General features: G+C 30.8%; 2 protein-coding genes across 2 annotated transcripts; both read left to right on the plus strand.

Moving 5' to 3' along the window:
• The first annotated feature begins 1,768 nt into the window (after positions 1–1,768).
• Positions 1,769–8,722, plus strand: LOC114402822 (glycerophosphodiester phosphodiesterase GDPDL1-like). Its single transcript, XM_028365507.1, has 9 exons — positions 1,769–1,991; positions 2,781–3,074; positions 3,330–3,448; positions 3,539–4,040; positions 5,323–5,361; positions 5,515–5,799; positions 6,782–6,924; positions 7,494–7,977; positions 8,068–8,722. Exons 1-9 carry the CDS (start codon positions 1,889–1,891, stop codon positions 8,358–8,360), a joined length of 2,262 nt encoding a protein of 753 aa, XP_028221308.1. The 5' UTR covers positions 1,769–1,888; the 3' UTR covers positions 8,361–8,722.
• A 6,376-nt stretch (positions 8,723–15,098) lies between these two features.
• LOC114402828 (pirin-like protein) lies at positions 15,099–18,325 on the plus strand. Its single transcript, XM_028365517.1, has 6 exons — positions 15,099–15,336; positions 15,551–15,600; positions 15,708–15,746; positions 15,864–15,892; positions 16,488–16,654; positions 17,615–18,325. The coding sequence occupies exons 1-6, from the start codon at positions 15,221–15,223 to the stop codon at positions 18,117–18,119; spliced, it is 906 nt and encodes a 301-aa protein (XP_028221318.1). The 5' UTR covers positions 15,099–15,220; the 3' UTR covers positions 18,120–18,325.
• Positions 18,326–23,137: the final 4,812 nt, after the last annotated feature.

Below are 23,137 nucleotides of genomic sequence, written 5' to 3' on the forward strand. Positions count from 1 at the left end.
ACTGAAAGCAAAAGATGGGACATAGCCATACATCTATAAATGCTTTTTTTTTTTATCTATGAAATTTAATGTTTCTATATCTTCAATTATTATGTCAAACAAAAATCCATTTTCTACCCCAATCTGTAATGTAATTGACTTGGAAGTCAATGCACCAAAAATGGGACTTGGGTTTGATATTTCAACTAGAAACTTCTACTTTCTATCTTCAGTTTTTTATAGAGGGAGAGTACCATATGAGATGAGTTAATTTAATACAACTTAATATTAATTTTACTCAAATCTTATTAATCTATGCAGATAAAAGTCTGTCCTACGTACCTTCAATTAGAACAACCCCCCCAAAAAATGAAATAAGGTCTGAAAACGATTCCAAAATGTTGAGGTATCATCACAAGCCGGAACAGATGTTGAACATATAGTTACTTTTTCGTATACATGACAAGATAATGCTTCATGACAGAATCATCTTAGTTTTTGTTATTTACTTAAATATAATTAAACTGATGTGTTCTGTATGTATAATATTATGTTATTAAAATATATAAAAAAAAGTTATTTTTGAACTTAAACACTTCAAATACCCATAAATGTACAATAATCATATATAAAGAAATTTATGATGTCAAATAATAATTCATCTTCTTTATTTATAATTTATGATGATATTCGTGGTTATTTAAATAGATAATTTAACACTTAACGAAAATTATTAATGATAAAGACTATCTAAAATAACAAATATTTAAAAATTCAATATTTTAAAAAAATAATTTAGGAATAAAAAATTTAAAACTCTTGACCAGGAATAAAAATTTAATTAATCCTTAAATAATATTGGCCTTTTGAAATAGTCATGGCCTCAAAGTCAGTTTTCAACGTCAATATGTCATAACACGATAAAGCCAAACATTGAAACATAGACAGATCATTTAATTTATGCAACTTGACCAGGTCCATCATCATAATTCAAATTAATGACCACACATTAGAAAGTTCTGTTTTGTTTTAAAGTATAATTGGTTGGTTAGCGACTTCAAAATAAAAATTGTTTTTTACGAAGAAAATACCAATCATATCTCTCTCTGTGTATAGTATTATATTATTCTTTTATTTTGTTATTACTATCATTATTATTATGATAATTATTTTTATTATTGTCAAAATAATAATGACACTGACGATAATAAAAATATTAACGATGAGAATGACTGTGCTAAAAATAACAATAATTGTGGTGAAGAGAAAGAAAAGTGATGTAACACAAGATAGTAATATCTTATTATCTATTGTTAGATTTGAATTAAATTAAAAGTGATGTGAATAGTAAGTCTAAAGGTACTTAAAAAAATGGAATAACTGAAAACATGTTGGACTTGGACAAAGTGGTCCAATGCAGTGGGAGCAGTCTCACTAGGCGCCAGAGTTTGACAACCACGTTGTGGACCCCACTCCGCACTACCTAATATATCAGTCAAAACCGCGCCTTAGCTCAAGCCAGCTTGTCCACTTCGCCCCCTAATACAACAATATTTATTTAATTAAAAATATCTTTTATTAAAATAGAAAAAATATATCAACAAATAAGTATTAACGATAAGAATAGTTTTAAAAAATTATAAATTTATTATTATCCATTAAATTAATAACTTTTCCTTCATCTTTATAAATAAAAACAGAAAGTATTAAAAATTAATACTATCCACATGTAGTTGCTAAGAGTTTTCCATGAAAAATAATAAATATTAAATAGTATGTAAATACACAATGATAGACTGCATGAGAAAAAGTTCTTCCGGTGAGTTAAGACCTGATTTCTCTCTCTAAAAGTTTTGAGGTGGTTGGGTTCATCACTTGGTCCTGTTCGTAATCTGCCAAGGTTGCCGGGATGTGGAATCCACGCGCTCTCTCTGCGCCACTCGCCCTGCTTCTTCTTCACTCGCTCCTTGCTCTCATCTCTGCTCAGAGATCTACCTGGAACACTCTCAGCGGTAATGTCTCATGCTTTACTACCATCTTTGCTTCTCTTCCTCTTCACTTACTCTTTAATAACTAACCAAGTGTACGATCTGTTCGTTTCTTTTTTGTGTTATCTTTGATTTCGTTTTTTTACTTTGAGCTGAGTTCGGATTTGGATAAATGGCTTTGCTAAGCTTCGAGCTAGTTTATGGTCTATTGATATTATATGCAGTGCTTAGAAAGAGTTTGACGTTTCTCGAGAGCTTAATCTGAGAATATCGTATGTGAAAGGGAAACATTAGTTATTTGTTGTCAGGGAAAGTTTTGGCCGAATGAACTGTTTGCGGATTCAACTCTTAGAATTTGGGTTTGAGCCTCACTCAACCTCAAAAGCTAACTAGCCTTCCCCACGCCGAGGACTAGACATATTCGATGTGAAGTTTTCATGACTTAACGGGTGACCCGATAGATTCAACAATAATTGCTAGGATCAGCTCTGATACCGTTTTAGAATTTAGAATTTGGGTTTTGTCATATTCAATCTTAAAAGCTAGCTTCAGAAATGAGGGTTGTCCCCTATTTATACACTCTTTTTTGCCATTTCATTAGCCGATTAGGATCTTCAACATGAACAATTTTTTCCATGTAATCTAAAGGCCAATCGCTGACTGAATACGATTCTTGATATAATCTCAGAGACCATTGCCACTTTCAGTTTTAGAATATGTTCTTGAATGACTTTTGCACTTTTTATTATTGTTTAAGGAGGAACTTTCACTGTGTTAGGTGTTTTGAAACTTACTTGTATACTTGTTTTGCAGGAGGTGCGCCATTGGTTGTAGCACGTGGTGGATTTTCGGGGATGCTTCCTGATTCCAGTGATGCTTCCTATAATTTGGCAGTAATAACGAGTGGACCAGATGTCTATATATGGTGTGATGTGCAATTAACAAAAGATGGACTTGGGATTTGCCAGCCAGATATAAACCTTGCAAATTCTACTTACATTGCAAGCGCTTACCCAAATAAAACCACAAGTTACTTAGTTAATGGTGTACCCACCCGTGGCTATTTTCCTCTGGATTATACCCTGAAGGACCTATCTAGTGTCGTCTGTGAGTTTAGTTTATTTCAAACATGTAGTTTTATTGCTAACAGTTATAAACTTTCGGAATTTGATGGACTGAGTGATTCTTTCCTACGGTCTATATGTGTGTTGTTGATTTAAGGTTTAGCTTCTAATCAGGATCTTTTTTAACCCTTTTCTGTCTCAGCATGCAAATGAGCTTTGAAGTTTTTTTTTTTTTTTCTTTTTGGATAGGGAACTTGTTTCTTTGTATAGTTGCTGACAGTTTCTTGTTTCTGGACAGTAACTCAGGGAGTATACTCTCGATCCAACCTGTTTGATGGCAACAATTTTGGAATTCTTACTGTTGAGGATTTAGCTAAATTAAGGCAAAAACCAAAAGGAAAATGGTTGAATATTCAGGTAAATAAAATGAATGCATAATCCATTCTCATGATTCAGTCTCCTTGTTTGCTTTAAAACTAACTCTTTGCTTTCTCTTATATTTTAAAGCATGATGCATTCTACGCACAACACAATTTGAGTATGAGAAGCTTTGTGCTTTCAGTTTCTAGAAAAGTAGTTTTCAGTTATATCTCATCGCCTGAGGTTGGTTTTCTAAGAAGTATAGCATCACGCTTCAACCCAAAAACAACAAAATTGGTCTTCAGGTTTATGGGACTGAGTGATGTAGATCCATCAACCAATCGGACTTATGGTTCGCTTTTACAAAATCTTACATTTATCAAGACATTTGCTTCTGGAATTCTTGTTCCAAAGGGATACATATGGCCCGTAGATGCAACTCTTTATCTACAATCACATACATCTTTGGTCTCAGATGCACATAAAGCAGGCCTGGAAGTTTTTGCATCAGATTTTGTGAATGATGTTCCATTTAGCTTCAATTACAGTTATGATCCTCTTGCCGAGTACCTCCAATTTGTAGACAATGGTGACTTCTCTGTTGATGGTGTGCTGAGTGATTTTCCCATAACTCCATTTGAAGCTATAGGTAAGCTGTTTATTTGTTTATTCCGCCATGTTAGAATAGCCTGCCACAATTAGAATGCATTTGATTTTATCAAAATCTTGTTTACGTCGACATAGGGTATGCTTGGATGGAAGAGTTTAGAAGTGAATGGAAGAGTTTAGAAGGGAGACAATACTTGTTTTATGTAAACATTCTAATTATTTGAGAATTTCTTAAAATAATAGAACTGGGGGATATAATCAGATAGTAGTGTAACTTGCCAATCATCACTTATTCGTTTTTGTAAACATTTTATAAATGAAAAATCTGCTGTCATCACTTCCCCTTCAAACTCTTCCAACCAAACATATCCTTATATATATTTTCAGTTTTTCACTATATACAGCATTTGTCCCTCGGAATGGAGTTGATGCAGCTGTAAGGTTCCATTAAATAAAACTATCCTAATGTCTTCCTAGTCTCATGCTCATAGTGTTTGAGTGAATTACCTTAACCGTGCCTCTTGCATTTGCATGCCTTTTCAATTTTAGAGTGGCCATGGATATCTTGTTTAAACTTCATGGGGAAAATCCTCAATTTTAATCCTCAGTGAAATTGTTTTAATCTCCTCAAAGCTACGATTTATCTTGTGAATCAACATGCCAGATGTTGCATAATCCTGGACTTTAGTGATCAATCTGCCCAACACTGATATATTTAGAAGCTAATTTATCCTTACTATCCAATCTTAGTAAGCAGATACTTTCACTTTGCATGAGTATGCCACTAAGATTGTTATGCAACCCTTAATCAATGGAAGGATATGATGGGATTTATGTTGACTTTGACTAAAGGATCTCATGTCCGAATGCTGGTCCAAGTGCATGAATAAAGTTACTAAAAATATTTACTTTTAGCCAATCTCTCACCACCTCCCGCTTTCAAGCTTCCACGGTAAACTAAATTCAGCTTAGGGCAGACTCCTTTAGGCAGATCATATGGTCCAGTTATATACTCTTTAATCAACTATAGTAAATGATTTTGTCATGGTGTTCAGTTTCCTTACTGCATGAAAGCACATAGCGATGTTTTCCTTCTAGGCATTGCATGCTTATTAGCTATCCTAACTAGAATTTTCTTTCTCAATTTTAAAATGCTTTTACATCATATAAGCATAAGACATAAGCATGTACTTGATAATAGTCGCTTATGGGTTCTACTGCGTACTTATAAATTGTAATCTCAGAACATGTTTGTATGTTTGTGTTTACGATCCTTTTTTTCTCTATTTAAGTAGATACTATGTTGTCTTCTTATAATGCAGGTTGCTTTGCTCACCTAGCCACCAATGCTACAAAAAAAGGTAACTTTTAGTTTTGATTTTGGAATATGTATTCTCATGTTGTTCTTAGCGATTTCTAGTTGTTTGACTGTATGATTTTTATCATTCGATGGAAGCATAGCTTGCATAATTGTTTGACCTGTTTCTCTCACTTTTTTTTTTATCATGTTTCAGATAAAACTTTGGTTATCTCAAAATATGGAGCAAGTGGAGATTATCCTGCTTGTACCGACTTAGCATATAATAAGGCCATATCTGATGGTGTGGATGTTCTTGACTGTCCTGTTCAAATGTCTAAGGACGGAACACCATTTTGCTTAAACTCCATTGATCTTATAGAGAGTACAACAGTCGCCCAATCAAGCTTCAGCAAATTTGCCATGACTATCCCTGAGATCAAATCTGGCATTGGCATATTTGCATTCAACTTGACATGGAATGATATAAAAAGCTTGACCCGTAAGTCAGATAGTTCTGTAGTTGTTAGCTATTCAATAAGGTCTATTGTTCTTCTACATTTCTGTATTTGCATGGAGTTAATCCAGACTTGTCAAAGCTTAATTATTATTTGGCTGAATTGCAATTTTGGTTCTTCTAGTTTTTCACATCCATGATTTTGGTCCCCTGAAAGATTATTAACTAATAATTATGATTATTAAAGATATTAAATTAATTATAAATTAAATAAAAACTATTAATCATTAAAAAACTTAAATAAAAGACTATTAATCCTAATGTGGTGTTACTGCTGGTGGTGGAGTAGGTAGAAGAGGTGTTTGCAGAGAAGAGGAAGAACCGTGTTGCAGAAAATTAGGATTAATAATTTTTTATTCAATTTTTTTAATAATTAATGGTTTTTGATTAATTTATAATTAACTTAATAACTCAGTTAATCATAATTATATGTTAATAATCTATCAGGACTAAAATCACCAATTCATAAGACTACGAAGACCAAATGTTACAATTAAGATTGAGTGGACCAAAATCATGGATTTGAGAAACTACGGGGACTAAAATCACAATTTAGCCTATTATTTTTTAAACAAAACAGCATGCTTACGGCACACTGGAAATATATTAACCAAAAAGAAGAGGAACTTAAAAACAAAACATGGGGGGACATGAACCAAACCCACGAAGCAAAAAGCCTAATGGAATCTATAATTTGGTATCCCTACTTTGTCAAAGCTTAGTTGACTGATACTTCAAGTAGCCAAAATTCAGAATGAGATATATGAACATTGAAACAAGTCGTGTTTTGGGAATAATGGGGAAATTAGCTTACAATTTCACTTTATAGGACAATTAATGTCTCACTGATAAATTACCATGGCAAAATTTTCCCTCTCATATCTTTTGGTGCCTTTCACTTGGCTGCCTATGATAAGTGTTACAACAAATATTTGACATATTTTTCTGTTCTCTATTTTCCCTGCAGCCTCAATATTGAACCCTTTTGCAAAATACAGATTGTTCAGGAATCCAAGATCTAAGAATGCTGGGACATTGTTGGCGTTATCAGATTTCTTGTCCTTGACAAAAAATCAGACTTCTCTATCAGGTGTCGCTATCATTGTTGAGGTGTGTGCTTCCATGCCTATTCATTCTTTATAGTATTCATTCTACTGGCTGTTATTTGAACATATAATTTTTTTTGAAGAATTAGGACAAATTTTTGTGAGAATGGCTTAGGGTCACTTAAGTTATTTAATAATTCCTATGATTGATTTCACCTTGGAATAATAGGGGAAATAGAAATAAGAAATATTAAGACTATCATGCATTATTTCTATCAAATTGTTACAAGACCTGTTTCTCACTTGTTTTTGTTGGCCATACTTTACTTCTAAATTTCTGTATAACTTGGCCAAAAATTATGAAATATACTGTTTTAAACTCTTTGGAGTTCTACTTGTGCTTCATGCAGCTGACAACTTTCTCTTTTGAAACCAAAAGCAAAATGACTCACCTGCCAAAACTCATGTGAATTTCACATCAAATATTTCTTCACTGACTCTATTCACCCTGATTTATTTCAACCAAGTAAAGAATTATTTGGCATGTTCCTTGTGTGTAAATGATTTTTTTTTTCCTTTTCTTTCATCTTCTATTTACTAACATGTATATTGTGTTCTTCTTCTTCTTATCAGAATGCAGCCTATCTTGCAGACAAGCAAGGATTAAGTGTGATTGATGCTGTCATCGGTGCTTTGAGCAAAGCAGGTTATGATAAACCAGGATCCCAAAAGGTTTATATTCAATCCACTAATAGTTCTGTACTGCTGAAGTTCAAGGAGAAAACCAGTTATGAGCTTGTGTACAAGATTGACGAGACCATTGGTGATGCCGCTAATGCAGCTGTTGAGGATATAAAGAGCTTTGCTAGTTCTGTGGTTGTCAACAAGGACTCCATAATTCCTAATAATGATCAATTCCTGACGGCCTATACAAATATTGTGCCAAAGCTAAAAAATGCTAACCTCTCAGTTTTTGTAGAAACATTTAGCAATGAGTTTGTGTCTCAAGCATGGGATTTCTTCTCAGATGCAACTGTTGAGATCAACACATATATTACGGGAGCACAAATTGATGGTATCATCACAGACTTCCCTAAAACTGCTGACAGATACAGAAGTAAGTGCTAGCAAATTCTGCTGTACCATGGGTTGATTGTTTCAATATAAACAGTTTTTACTGAAATAATTTTTCTCCGTTCTACGGCAGGGAACAAATGCTTAGGTTTGGGTGACAACAAACCTACTTACATGGAACCTGTTCAACCAGGTAGTCTTTTTGGACTCATTACCAAAGAATTCTTGCCTCCAGCCGAGGCTCCATTTCCACCCTTGACAGAATCTGAAGTGGCAGAGCCACCTTTGCCTCCTGTTGCTAAAATAGCCCCAGCTTCCAGCCCGAATGCCGGAACCAAATCACCACAGGGAAATTCACAGCCTAAAGTCACTGTCTGCTTCTTCTTGTCCACTCTGGCCGTGTTTATAGCTTCTCTTCTGCTTTGAGTAAAATCATCTCTAAACTTCCTTCTAAGGAAAAACAAAAAAAATATGGAGAAAAGGTTGTTTTTGGTGGTTTCAACCCTCTATTTCCACATCTCTTCTAGGATTGAGTGGCATTGAAGCTTTTGGCTTCAAGACTAGATGAACAATCCACATTTTTTTTGTTCTCTTCTTAAAAGGAGCAAATTCTCTCAACCTTATTTGTTGTAGCTACGCTTGTCCATTCTTAGTTCCTCAATTGCTTCTCGGGTTGGATCTATGAGCACAAAAGCCCGCGTGGTATATATTTATGAATTCTTTTTAGATGTGTATTTTGTATCTTTTGCTGTAAGATATATTTATATTTAATACTTGTTGGGGGTGCATTTGGCATTAGGTTAACAATTTTCCCGAGAATTTTCCAGAGCATATACATGGGTTGATTGTTTCAATATAAACAATTTTTACTCTCCTTCTGATCCTAAATGTAATTAACAAAAATGATTGATTAGCGATACCGAACAGATAACGCATACTAGAGCTAGAAGGGGTGTGTTTGAATACTGTTCGCTTGAAGGCCTATGACCAGTGACATGGATTGGTATTGAAACTGCGGAAAGTGATAAGTGAGTAAATCATACCCTTCAAAGAAAAAAATCAACATAATTATTGATTGATCCAATTCAACCGGAACCAATTTTGGGGTGGCTTGATTAGAAAGTTTGAAGATATCAAAAAATCTTTAGAAGTATTAAGTTTTTTATTGGTTAGATTATATTTTTTTCTCTAATTTATTATTTAAGTTTAATTTGATCTTTTAATTTATTTTTTAATTTAATTTTTAATTTTTAAAATTGATTTATTTTTTATAAAAAGATGCATTTTATGATCATTTAAAATCATTTAATAGTGATTTTGAATCATCATAAAATGTTATTTTTTACAATTTATATTGAAGGATCGAATTGAATCAATTTAAAAAATTAGGAGATCAAATTGAATAAAAAATTAGAGGATTAAATTAAATCTAAAAATTAAATTAAAGGACTAAAAAATAATTTAATCTTTTTTTTTTAAGTTTTACTTAAATGTCATTTTAAAACAAAAAAATCTTAAATAATAATTTACATTAGATCTAATATTACAAATTACTGTATATTTTATATTAAATAAAATAATATTAAAACCAATATTTTGGCATAGTTATATAAGTATCTTGTTAATAGTGTCTTAAGGCATTCATTAAGGAATTAAAAAAAATTATTTATTATGAAAATCATAAGAAAATGCAAAATTTGAGAAGCATAATTGTCCGATTTCAATAAAAAAAAAATCTTTAAATTTCTTAACGAGTATTCTTAGAGCACTGGTTAGCATTTATAATTATATAAATATAAATTAAATATTTTGTTAATGGATATACTTAGATATGATAAAAAAAAATGTATGTCAACAAGTTAAAATTAGAGAATCATTGAGCACATAAATAATTTGACATATAATTATTATAGTTTAAATAGTAATGTGTTCGAGTTATGAATATATAATTTCACTGAAGACTCACAGAAAAAGTTTACTTTTAGCCCATAGTAATATGATCCGACTCTAGAAAAATGATCTTTCATAGAGAATAATTTAAAATTAGAGCATATTGAGTAACGTTTGAACCTGGGTTATCAAACTAGTACTTAACTACTACTTGTTAACTTGTAACATGTGTGTGATCATAAGGTAACGATACATGAACCTCACAAATTATATTTGACTTTACTCACAATGAGTGGCACAAATGGGTTGGTCTCCCCGATTTGACAATACTAAACAAAATGGTGATCCTTAGCTAGATTTTTGAATTCGTGATTTCATTAGGCACTACACTATCATAGAATATTTGACATAATCTTTTCGGATTAATTGCTGTCGCCATCAATGAGTAAATTTAAAATTGTGCCAATTTCTATTGAGATTTCTCTAAATTATACTAATAAACTCAGAAACTACGAAGATTGTAGAACAGGAATTGATCTGGGGAGGCAATATTCCCATCTTACACCCACTTAAAGGAGTCTCCTTGAGGGATGCCATTATGCTCTCTCTTTGTTACCATAGCAATAATCATTGTGTTCCTTATTACGAACCCTGCTTCCACAAAGTATTGGGAAAAATAATGGCCAATTGTGGTGGGTTATGTTAAACAAGTGGAATAATTCACTATTGTTTCTCCTTTTCTATGAACTATTGTGGATTTGAGAATGTGGATTACTCCTAGATTGCACTTTCAATTTGAGTTGGGTATGATTTTGGTTTCATAATTCATATACTCAGTAGTTGTCACGTTACATGTTTTCTTTCCGTTTTTCTTGCAGCTCTCCTTAGTGATTGATTCCAAGTAGGGTAATCATGATAATGATAGCTTATACTTGTGCTTATCATTTTATATAGATATTTTAATATAGTCTATTTTTTGCAGACACTTGTGCCAACTGCCAAGGGGTATTCTCAGCTCATGCTGAGATCTGCAAGAATATTTCAGGCATCAAAAGATATAATTAACCGACTATTATTGAAAGAAAAAAAAAACTTTTTAATTTAGTAACGGTCAAAGATATTGTTAATATTTATTTAAAAAAATATTGTTAATATTATTTTATAAATAATGTATGGATTTGAAAAGAACATGATATATTGATTGTTGATAATGTTTAATGAGGTTAATTTTAGTGTATTTAACTTAATACCTTTAAAGAATATTCTTTAAAATATATTTTTAATTAAAATTATACTAAAGTATTTTTAATTTACCAAGTCACCATTTTCACCTCTTGTCTGCACATTAAGGTTGTTTCTCTTCTTAAGGAGTTGCAAGCTAAGCAAAGTAAAAGTTTGAGAGTGATAAAATGTGTAACTAAATTTGTTATTAGAATTATTAAAAAAAATGTTGTTAGTAATATATAAAAGGTTAAAAATAACATTCAATGGAGAAAAAAAAATATGACTGAAAATATATCATAAAAACAAAAAAAAAAAATAGTAACACAGTTTTGTAAAAGAGTGAACAAATGCATTAACAAATAATTTATTTGGTAAAACAAATTAATAGAAGTTATAATAATTTTCATAGAAAAAAAATATGAAAAATTGAGATATGTTTTCACCTATTTAAGGAAAAATTGTATGTCTTAAACAAAGGAAAGAGAAAAATGAATTTTAAAATCTCTCGAGATAGAAAACATTAAACGAGGAAAGTGTATATCTTAATATAAGAAGAAATGATCAATGTAATATTTGCATCTATCAAAAAATGATAGTGTAAACAATATTTTAGTAATAAATTTTATATAATGAAAATTAATAGAACTTTAAAAGAAAATTTTAAAATGAAATAAAATATAATACATATATACTTGAAGTTGTAAAATATATACAGTATTAAAATACAAAAGAAAGATCACATTTTATATCTCTCTTAAGTAGAGCGTAATTTATTCAAAGAACTGTATCTTAATCCATTAATTTCACCATTAAAATTAGGTAATTTACATATATTTAGTGAGTAACTCATGTTAATTATCAGGTAATATTACTTATCAGAATGTGGAGTTTACTAATAATATTGATAAAGTCCATGGCCTTTTTGAATTAATGAGTTCGATTTTGGAGGCGTCATGCTTTTGTTCTAATGATGTCATTTTTGTCGCAGCAAACAGATTGCTTACCAGTTTGTCACGGCTGGTGCCACTGCCAAATAAAGAAGAACAAAGAAACATGTTTCAAATTTAACTAATAAATGCAATCTGAAGGTTCCAATTAAGGAGATGCAAAGCAAAGAAACAGAATAACAGATAACACTAATTCTTTTCAGACTACATGTATTTTATGCGGAAGAACTTTTTTAACTATCACAACAATTATTTAGCAAGTTTAATTGTTTCAATAAAGCGTCAACATATCATTGAATGATTATATATATAAACAGTTTCATATTAAGAAATGATTAAATACAAACTGAGGTTAAAAAATTTACCCAAGGAAAATTAAGAGAGAGAAAAAAGTTGTAGGTTAATTGATTCAGTGGGAACATATACCTCCCAAACTCTATTGACTATACAAATATATATATATAGTTAACATTGGAATAAACCCTCATTTGCGTGTAGAATGTGGGACTTAGTCTTTCATCATGAACCATACACGCACGCCGCGAACAAGTGACCACTTTATTCAACATTGTTTCCCTCTTTTTCTTTATTTTGTTGTACTTACCTTCGATGAAAGAATGGAAGCATCATTGAAGGTGACTGGGATTTTCCTACTCATTCATGGCATTGATCTCCAGTTGTGGTTTTCATCCAATTTCGTAGTTTCCATATTTTTCAGAAAAACCATTTTTCAACGTCTTGATTAATTCCTCCCTCTTGAGGTGCTGAGCGATTCATGATGAAAGATGTGACTCAAACATACATTAGTATTTGTTATCATGCTTATGCCACAATAATAGTGTCTCTGCCAATATCACCACATAAACATCCCTCTAACAACTGATAAATATCATGGATTAAAAACATAATTTGATGTTTTTCAAACAGAAAAGGAAAATATAATCCATAAATATGTGTTTTCTAAATAAGTACCAGCATTAACAAATTTATATCAATATTTAGACTTCCTCTTTGTGTTTTGCTAATGCCCAGAATTTTTTCATTCATAAAAAAATTTGGACGAGACTTTACTATTATTTTAATTTTTTTAAGTAATTTTAAGACCAATTTTTATTTATGTTTCAAATTATATATTGTCTATTCATATTTTTTAGTTTAAATTTGAGCTTTGATCCTTGTACACAAGACACTTGTTTTCAACTAAAAATAAGCTTTTAAATGTCCTTTATTTTTTAATCCATGATAAAAAAATATTTTTTAATCAGCAATTGTGATATAAATTTTAGTTTCATTCACTCTCATATTGTTGCTATTTAGCCTAAAACCATTGAGCGTATGTATATGTTTTTTTTCCTCCGTACGAATTATCTTGATCTCTCCGTTATCTTTTCTAAAAGGCCTGAGCTTGATGGTTGTAATTTTCTCACCTCGTAACCCTGTTTATATTTGATTACGGACTCAAAAAAAATTATGAGGGAAAAAGAGTTAAAGAGAGAATGAGAAGAAAAGAAAGAGGAGAAAATGAAATGTCTAAATAAACTAGGAGTTTAATATATTCTAAAACTTATTAATTTAAATAGATATTCTAATGTACACAAAAACATTTGCCATATTATCTTCTATCATTCTATTACTATTATTTTTGAAAAATTATTAATTAAAAAAATTATTTAAATAATTTTTTTATTTCAATAATTATATATACTAATTAAAATTTTATATAATCTTGTGTCTCCTTAAAAATGGAAAATGGGTCTCTAATCGCCTACACCAAACACGCTTAGGACCACCATTCCTTGACCCATATCTCACTTTACTTCGTCTTGCATCTTTAGTCATAAATCAACCTTTTATTTTCGCATGGGGATTGATTTGAGAACTTTTTAATATAAGGATCAACTTGAAAATAAATATCACCAATAGCAACAAAAGTTTCATTTTAACCACACAAGTAACTTTTTGCATCATTTTTTGTGCTACATATAGAACAAGGTTACATTAGGAATTTAAATTATAATTTAAACTATTTCCTATTAGTTACGATTTTTTTTTATTTCTTTAAATATGATTTAACAGTTTTTTTTAAAAATATTTTTATATGATAAAGTCACACCCCGCATAAAAAATATCTTATTCTCAAATCACATTCACATATAACCGAATCATTTCAAATATCTCCAAATATTGTTTAGTATAAATGATATGAAATATTATTAAATTAAATTTATGCTTCAAAGTTCAACATATTTATTTATAATTAATAGCAATTTAATTATTAAATCAACTAAAGATATTTCCATTTTGAATGAAGATTTTTCAGCTTGAGTATTAAATTTAACTCATAATTTCTTTTTGTTATTATTAAGTGTTTATGCACAGCTCAACTAATTTACCTATTTGTTTCGGCCAAACGTAAGCTTATCTATAGTGGAAACAAGACATTCGTGAGAATACTTTTAATTCTTGACACCGAGTATAGGACAAAGAATAAAACTAAAAAAAAAAATGCTAAACTTTTGAACCATTTAAATGTAATCAAAAAATAAGTAAAAAGAGTGAATAGAGAAACAAAAGAGGCCATAACTATTCCCCGAAATTGTAAAGCAGAACAAAATGATGAGGTGCGAAGGTTGTTAAAAACAAGTCAAGACTTTAATTAACCGATTGTGAAACGTGGGTGATGTCAGTTGTCAAGTGATGATGCAGAGGCACAAGTCCAGCTAGGATCCAAGATATATTTTTTTTTCTTCTGCCTTTATATAATATTTATTAGCCTTAAATTTGATTTGAAGATAAAACCACACAATTCAACATGACAGGTGGTAGTCACGTAACAAGTAAGATATATCATATAACATATATGAATTCAAAAAATTCCCAAGTCCTATGCCTATTCCCATGAGACACACCACACGTCATGAGTGCGTTATGCTGACGTTCATAGGAATAAGGAAAAAAAAAGAACCTTGAGCTCAAGCAAACTCTTATTCTATAATTCTATGCTATGTTATGTATGTTATGAGGGTCTTCATTGGCAGCCAACACCTCAACGTTTTGAGTTTGACTTTCCAAGAGTGAACCTCTCTCTACCTCTCTTTCTCACGCCACACCCCCCCCCCCCCACTTTTCCTATATATACCTTCAACAATCTATGTCTTGCTCCTCACATTTCCATCATTCTATAAACTGTTTTTTTTCCTTTCTCTTTTGCACTTCTTTCATAAAATGCCGGACCAAGATATTTGCAGTTACATTAATGAACCTCGTCTTGTAGCCAGAAAGTTCTTGGCCAGACCTCAGCATGAGGGTGTTGGGGCTGTTGTTAGAAGAAGCATAGGGAGGTAAGACTTAAGAGAGATTAATTATTACACAGTTAATCTTAGCCTTAGCCATTATGCATAGTTATGATTATATTTAACTGAAGTTAATTTTGATCCTAAGGTTGAAAGGTGTAGATTAACTTTATGTATATACTATATAGCATTGCAAGTTTTTTTTTTTTTTTTTTAAATTGAGCTTTCTGAATTGACTGGTTGGTTATGTGGGCATGTTCAGATTTGAGCTCAAGTACTTTGATCCTTTCATTGTCTTGGATGAATTCTCAGGTGGGCATCTCTGTAATTTTCTCTGTTTTCTAACTTGAATTATGAAAAATCTATCGGGATCAATCTTGTATTGTATTCTAAGAATGTGAAATTCTGAAATATTGCAGTCACCGCTCCTGCTGGGTTTCCTGATCATCCACATAGAGGTTTGCCAATTGGATTTTCTGTGTCATTTATGTTATGTTCTTCAATGATCTGATTTGCTTAGTTTCTAACTTGTTCCTTCATTGTGGGTGTTTTTTTTTTTACTTTTCTTTTAACAGGATTTGAGACAGTCACATACATGTTGCAGGTAGAGCAAATATTTATTGGTTAAGTTCATTGGCTTTTCCTCCTTTGATAATTGATTAATATAAAACTGTTTTCCAACATCTGAGAAACCACGTTTTAAGTTATTTTTATTTTTTGTTGCAATCCGTGTTAATTATAAAGTCAAAGGCGTATAATATAATGGCCATTATGCAAATCAACATGCTTGAAAAACGAAAATTTTAAAGTAAACTAAATACTATTTCTCTTTATGATTTCTTTATTCTATATTTGCTCATAGTTTTAGTTGAGCCAATGCAAGTATCAGCTCAATATGGTGTTAATCTGTGTGCTGGTGGTGTGGCAACATGTAAGTCACAAATTAATGATTCGTTACCAATTAAGATTAGGGCCTCGAAAACCAAACCATTAAAGATTGTGTCATGATTGCAAATAGTAGTTGGTTATAAGCACAAATACAAGAGTGACCCCACATGTTGATATCTTGTTTGTTTTTCAAGAATGCCAACTACCATCTTGAGTGTAATGTAATGTATCTAAAGTTGGGTACATATTGGTCACATATGGTTGTGCTGATGTTCTAACCTCACCTGAATGCAATTTTTTGAGCAATTCAGGGAGCTATAACGCATGAAGATTTTGAAGGACATAAGGGAACAATTGAAGCTGGTGACTTGCAATGGATGACTGCAGGGAGAGGGATAGTTCACTCAGAAATGCCTGCAGCTCAAGGAACCCAAAAGGGTCTCCAGCTGTGGATCAACCTTGCTTCAAAACATAAAATGTAAGTGCACAATTCTTCTATTCCAATATTAGAGACACTTTTGATTAGACAACTTAATTAAATACTTATTGTCATTATAAATGTCTATAAATAGTAAACAACTTAATTAAGTACTCATTGAACTTGCAAAAAATCACAAGTCATTTTTATAAGTGTATTTGGATAAGCATCAAATATACATATTTATCAACAAACATACATGAAATCAAATGAATGAAAAAAATACAAAAATTCCTATTTGTTGCTTCAGGTTGACGCGCGTCTCATGGAATGGACACAGTACTAAACATGTACTAAATAAATTTTCTAGAGTTTAGATATCTTATAATTCATTTATACTTTATTTTAATGTAAAAACCTCCAAATAAGAGTAACCAACAAAGTTCTTTTTTTATGAAATACTCAAATCACAATCTTAGCCTTATTAGAAGACGTACTTTTTGCGTCACTGAAGATCATCATCATCATGGGTTTGGAGGATCATATCAATGAGACAAAAAGGAACTCCACTCTTCACAAAGAAACAGTCAAATCTTTAAAAACTTTCTGAATTAAGATATGCCTTCCTCACTTTCACATGACTTTTTTCTCATGATTCGTCATCACGTACCATTTCCTAGAAGTGCTCTTGAATAGGGCATCAAAAGATGCAAGTGTGCAAAAGGGCCTGAAATGGCCAGCATAAAAAATGTGCCTCTCACCCCAATATCCTATAGTGATGATGGAAAGTTCAATAATAAGAGCAACAATAGCATGTTGCCAATGCTAGTTTCAAAATTTTCTGGTTATGGATGCCCCACTATAAAGGAATTCAACTTTTCCATTAGTGTCTTCTTGGAAGTACTATTTGCTATCCTTTAAGAAGCAATTATTATCTACCTTGAACTTCACGTTAAATTGGTAAAGTAGTTTCTTAATTTAGACGCTAAAACCATATGTCCGTGTACTATTATCTTGTAGGATTGAGCCAAGGTACCAGGAAATGTTGAGCAAGGACATAGCTGAAACTATGATAGATGGTATCAAAGTTAGAGTTATAGCAGGGGAAGCTCTTGGAATAAAGTCACCAATCTACACAAGGACACCAACCATGTACTTGGATTTTACTCTTAAACCTGGTGCTCACTTGCAACAAATTATACCAAAATCTTGGAATGCTTTTGTGTACATATTGGAAGGAGAGGGTGTTTTTGGAAACCAAAAATCCCAACCTGTGACCTCTCACCATATACTTCTTCTTGGTTCTGGGGATGGCCTGGAGGCATGGAACAAATCTTCTAAGGTCCTTAGGTTCATTTTGGTTGGAGGTGAACCATTGGGTGAATCTGTGGTGCAATTTGGACCTTTTGTGATGAATACTCAAGAAGAGATTGACCAAACAATTGATGATTTTGAGAACTATACCAACGGATTTGAGAAAGCTAGACATTGGAGGTCTGAAAGTGCAATTAGTCTTGATTATTGATTTTATTTAGTGTCACAATTGTTGGTTGATTTGGGAAAGATGAGAGGAAAAGTAATTTCTGATGTAAATTGGAATGTATGAATTAGGCGATGAGTATCTATCCTTTTTACCGTTATATTATGTAATATTTTTTGCATATACATATAATCTAAAATTGGAATGTATGAATATTATATCAATATGAGGAAAAATCATTTTAAATTTTATACATATAATCTAAAATAAAGAAACAAAAAAAAAACTCTAATTAAGTCTTAAATCTTCTTTAGTTCAAAACATACCGACCAAAATATCATATTTTTTCTCAAAATAAAAAAAATCCAATTTTCCTCTTTTTCAAACCTTAATCTCAGTTGCTTCAAAATTGTTCAAATTTTAAGAAACTTTCACTAAATTTCTGACTTTTAAACATTCAAAAAGATTTTAAATTCCAAATCCATCATAAATTATCTAGTATTTAAATAGAAAAAAAAAAGATTTTGAGAATGCTAGATCTACAAAAATTGACAAGATGACTATATTTGTTCAATCTATAAAATAAAGAGATTTGATTTGCTAAAACATTTAGGAAAAAATTTACTCGTACTTTTAATGAAATTAAGTTAATCCTAAATATTTCTTACATGAGATTTCATTATTTTCACATATTACCATTATTAATTACTTCAATTGATTTCTTTAAACATGTATTTGTACATCATTATCACTCTTATCCCTTTATTAATTTATAAATTATAAAAATAAAGTTAGGTATAATAAAAATGAATAGATTAGTCCGTGCAAATTAAAATTAGTTAAGAAATATTGACGAGACTAAATGAACCCTTAAACAGTGCAATATTTTGCATAAATACAAACAGAGTTGGCCTTAAGATTTGGTTGGAAGAATTTATTTACAATTTTTTGTGTTTATCTCGTGGCATAAGTACATGATCAAGAATGTGGCAATTTTCGCATGATAAGGAGGCGGGTGTTTTTTTCATGCAATTCTAGAATTGCTTCGTGCACTTTCAATATGGGAAGTGCAAGAAGTAATTTGGAGAGTGCAGGAAGCAATTACCCAAGGAAGCAGTATGGTTTAACATTCGAGAGGCTGCTGCTAGGCGCAACAATTGCTGGAAGAGACCTAAACGATTTTTTTTTCAAAAAAATATGTTTTACGAATTAATTTAAAATTAATATTCCACATAGGAATCAAATTTGTTACTTTCAAATTATTAGTTCAACACTCTAATTAACTAAACTAATAAGTCAATTATATTATAAAATAATTAATGTCGCTATATGTAACACTAAATTTTTTAATGTATATTTGATGCGCATGTAAATTTAGATAATAAATTTTGTGACAATTAATTTTTTTACATATATAAATTTTAGATAAAAATCATAGATTTCATAAAAATTCATATATATAAACATATTAATTATCATATAAAAATTAATTATCACAAAATTTATTATCTAAATTTACATGTGTATTAAATATATATTAAAAAATTTAATGTTATATATGACAACATTAATTATTTTATAACATGATTAGAGCGTCGTACTAATAATGCGTCGATTCTTGCTTGAGCCATTAATTTTAAATTAATTTGTAAAATATATTTTTGAAAAAATTAAAAAAAAACTCATTTGGACCACTTATAGATTGTCAAGTCCGTATCCGTAAGCCTCATAACCCCAGTCCATATCAGTTTTACAGAAGGATAAAATGGGAATTATGCAAATTATACTGGGTGTACCAGCAATTTGCATGGTGCGCATAGCAACAGCCCATTCCAGACTATAGTGATGGATCTTAATTTGTCTTATTAGGCCCAATGCCTATCTATCGCAGGATGAGTTATTTTGTTGCAAAGGAAGGTGCGGGAAGACTGCCTCCTAATTGGTTTCTGAAGACAAGGATTCTGATTTTTATGTTGAAAGCTTCCCTTTATATATTTTTTTAAAAAAAATCAGCTAACAATAATTAGTTTAAAGATTTTATTAGAGAGTAGTATGTTAGTAATATCCTTTTATTAAATAAATACACTCACGTTATTCCCTTGGAATTGAATTCCCTACCATTTCCTCTCCAAAAAAAAAAAAGAAATCCTTACCATTTTAAATTATGAATTAATCTTTATCTTGCTGGAGAAAAATTAAAATGGAGAGTAATCATTCTAGGAACTTGTGATGTGAATTAAAATGCTTATGTTCTTTCACGAATGTTAGTTTATTGGATTTTGACAAATTTCAGTTATTCTTGAGCTACTTATTCTTTCTTTACAACCTAAGATTTGAATCGGAATGGTAGTTTATTAGTTCTTGACACGTAGTTGAGACAATTGTTGGCAACATTAGAAGAATCAATGCCTTGTGTCGCGTATTAGAAAGGGTTCGCTTGTAACTGAAATGACTCTAAACACTTATAAAATTATTTTATACTTTAAATTCTAAAAAGAACGTGTGAGGAAATATGTTATTAACCATCTTCCAATAAATTTTGTAAAAGCCGAACATTTTTTAAAGGTTACAGAAAATCCAACTACCTAGGCCCAGCCCAAGTTCTATATCCAGTAACGTAAATTCTAGGCCCGAATTTAAATTTTCAGACTGGGACCTGACCCATTAATAATTTTTTATTCAATCATTCCAGCAAATGTAAGAGCAAAGACTGACAAATAATTTGAATGATTCCGTAATACTTGACCAAAACACAAAAAAAATAATGAAAAATAGAACAATTCCAGAATGTCTTTCATTTTCTGACCGATTCCATAAACAACAAATCTCCTTTGAGCTGATGGGCACATGAATTTATTGGAAAAAATAACCCTTTGCTTAAAATAATTCTCTTTGATTTTACAGTCACAGCCAGTTTCCGCTTATGATTGGTAACATTGGTTGATGATACTTGATGGAAAAGAATAAAATGCAATGAAATAAATGAAATCACGAAAAGAAAAAACAAAAGACAAGAATTATCATTGGTTGAAACTTTTGAAAACTATAAAATTAGGAGAAAAAATCATTAAATAAGAGGTGACAAAGGATGAAATGTCTTACTTTTGTTTACTCTCGCATATATAGAGAGGATAATTTTTGTGTCTATTAGACATGAAAACATGGCGGAGTGGGGACGAGTTTCATATTCCTCTTTTCCCTCTATAATTCTGAGTATTATCTTTGTCTTCAATTTCTGGTAAAACTAATTATTTAATATATATTCTCATTCTTGTTCAAGGTCGAGTATTCCCACCCCATCCTCGTCCTTGGTCTAAAATTCTATTTAAAAAAATATAATAAATTTGATCGCACTATCATACCCGAATATGCATAATACAAACACAATAAATGATTTATAATCGTACACAAACAAGCTACATAATGATGGCAATGTTCTAAGTAAATACCAATGCAAATAACATACTACTTTGCCAAATGAATAACATTACAAGTTTATAAGAAGATTAATAAAGAACTAAAATTAAAAGTTTGTAACAAAAATTTAGTCGACCAAACTGATAACATTCAACAATTTGAACAATCTTTATTCTCTTTACTTTACTTGTATAATCTTAAATAAGACTACATAAGTAATTTTATATATGTATTTCATCATTTATATAATCTATATGTATTTACAGAATATCACATATTGATTTTTCTCTTGGGCTCCTTTTGGTTGTTGTTTCACAAAGTAAAAATCATCACAATTATTCAATTTGACAACTAAAAAGAATCATGTTAGAAATATAGGAAGGGGAAATTATAAAAAAGAATAAAAAAATGTTGCATCATGGTAAAAACCACGGCCCTAGAAGCAAAATTTCAGCACACTTTCGATGCAAAATTTCATCCATATATATAAAGATATGATATTCCTATTACCAGGATTGTCTATATAAGTTACATTTGTACTCATGTAATATGATTTTTCTCATTTGAATAAAATCCACTTTTCTCCCCTCTGAATCATGAATTCTAACACGTCCTTATCATTCTGACCAGGACAGACAGGTCCTTGGGCTGTTTTTTCAGCGAAAGGTATTAATGAAATTTTTTAAGCAAAATGGTATGTGAATTGATGTTCAAATGGAGTCCTTTGGACAAAATCTAAGAAGATAGTGATTTTTTTCTCTAATCCACAACTTATTTTTTTAATCACAGTACCAAACTCACAACTCCTACTTCAACGAAGCCCAAATAAGCAACGATGTGCAAAACAATAGTAATATTTTCTCAATTAAATATGTGTTGGAGGTATAATTATAAAATTAGATTAAATACTTTGTTGTTGTTGTTATAAAAAGAAAAAAGGGCAAAAAATGCATGAATTTATGAAACCGTAAGTTATATATAGGACCAGGTCAAAGCTATTAGTGGAAGGGTGAATGAGGATGGCAGTGCGGTCTGTCAACGTCACCCAACTGCGATCCACTCACTTATAGAATAGATTAATAGAATGAGCCAAACAACAACGATGACGCGTTCAAACTTTTATTTAAATTAAATCAGCAAAATGAATATTATTAAAGGAAAACGCGTTCAAACTATTATTATATCCAGTAGTAATAGTAATACCCATTCTATTCTGGTCCCTCCACAAGCTCCCATACTTTTCCTTACTCCACCAGTGCTATTATTTAATTTAATTACATAGGTCTTAGAGTTGAAGAAGTTTAACGGGTAACAATATAAAATCACCATTTATTTTCTACTTTCAATTTTTACAATATTAACTAACTATAACTATTCTTTCCCTTAAATAGTTTCAAATAAAAAGGAAATGAACTAGTAACCAGTAAAGCTTTCATAGAATGAAATACAATAGCAGTTACTTGCAAAGAAGGAAAGGAAAGTTAAGTGACTTGTTTTTAACAAAATTTACCTTTTAATTTATTTAATCAATTTTTTTAACTAGACTATAATTTATTTAATTAAATTAGATATGCTTGGTAAATATTTTTTTCCCTAACTTATAATGTTTTTTAAATGTTATTTGAGGTTGTGTTTGAACCCAGTTC

This window comes from Glycine soja, chromosome 2 (assembly GCF_004193775.1).
Source record: "Glycine soja cultivar W05 chromosome 2, ASM419377v2, whole genome shotgun sequence".
Classification (NCBI taxonomy): Eukaryota; Viridiplantae; Streptophyta; class Magnoliopsida; order Fabales; family Fabaceae; genus Glycine; species Glycine soja.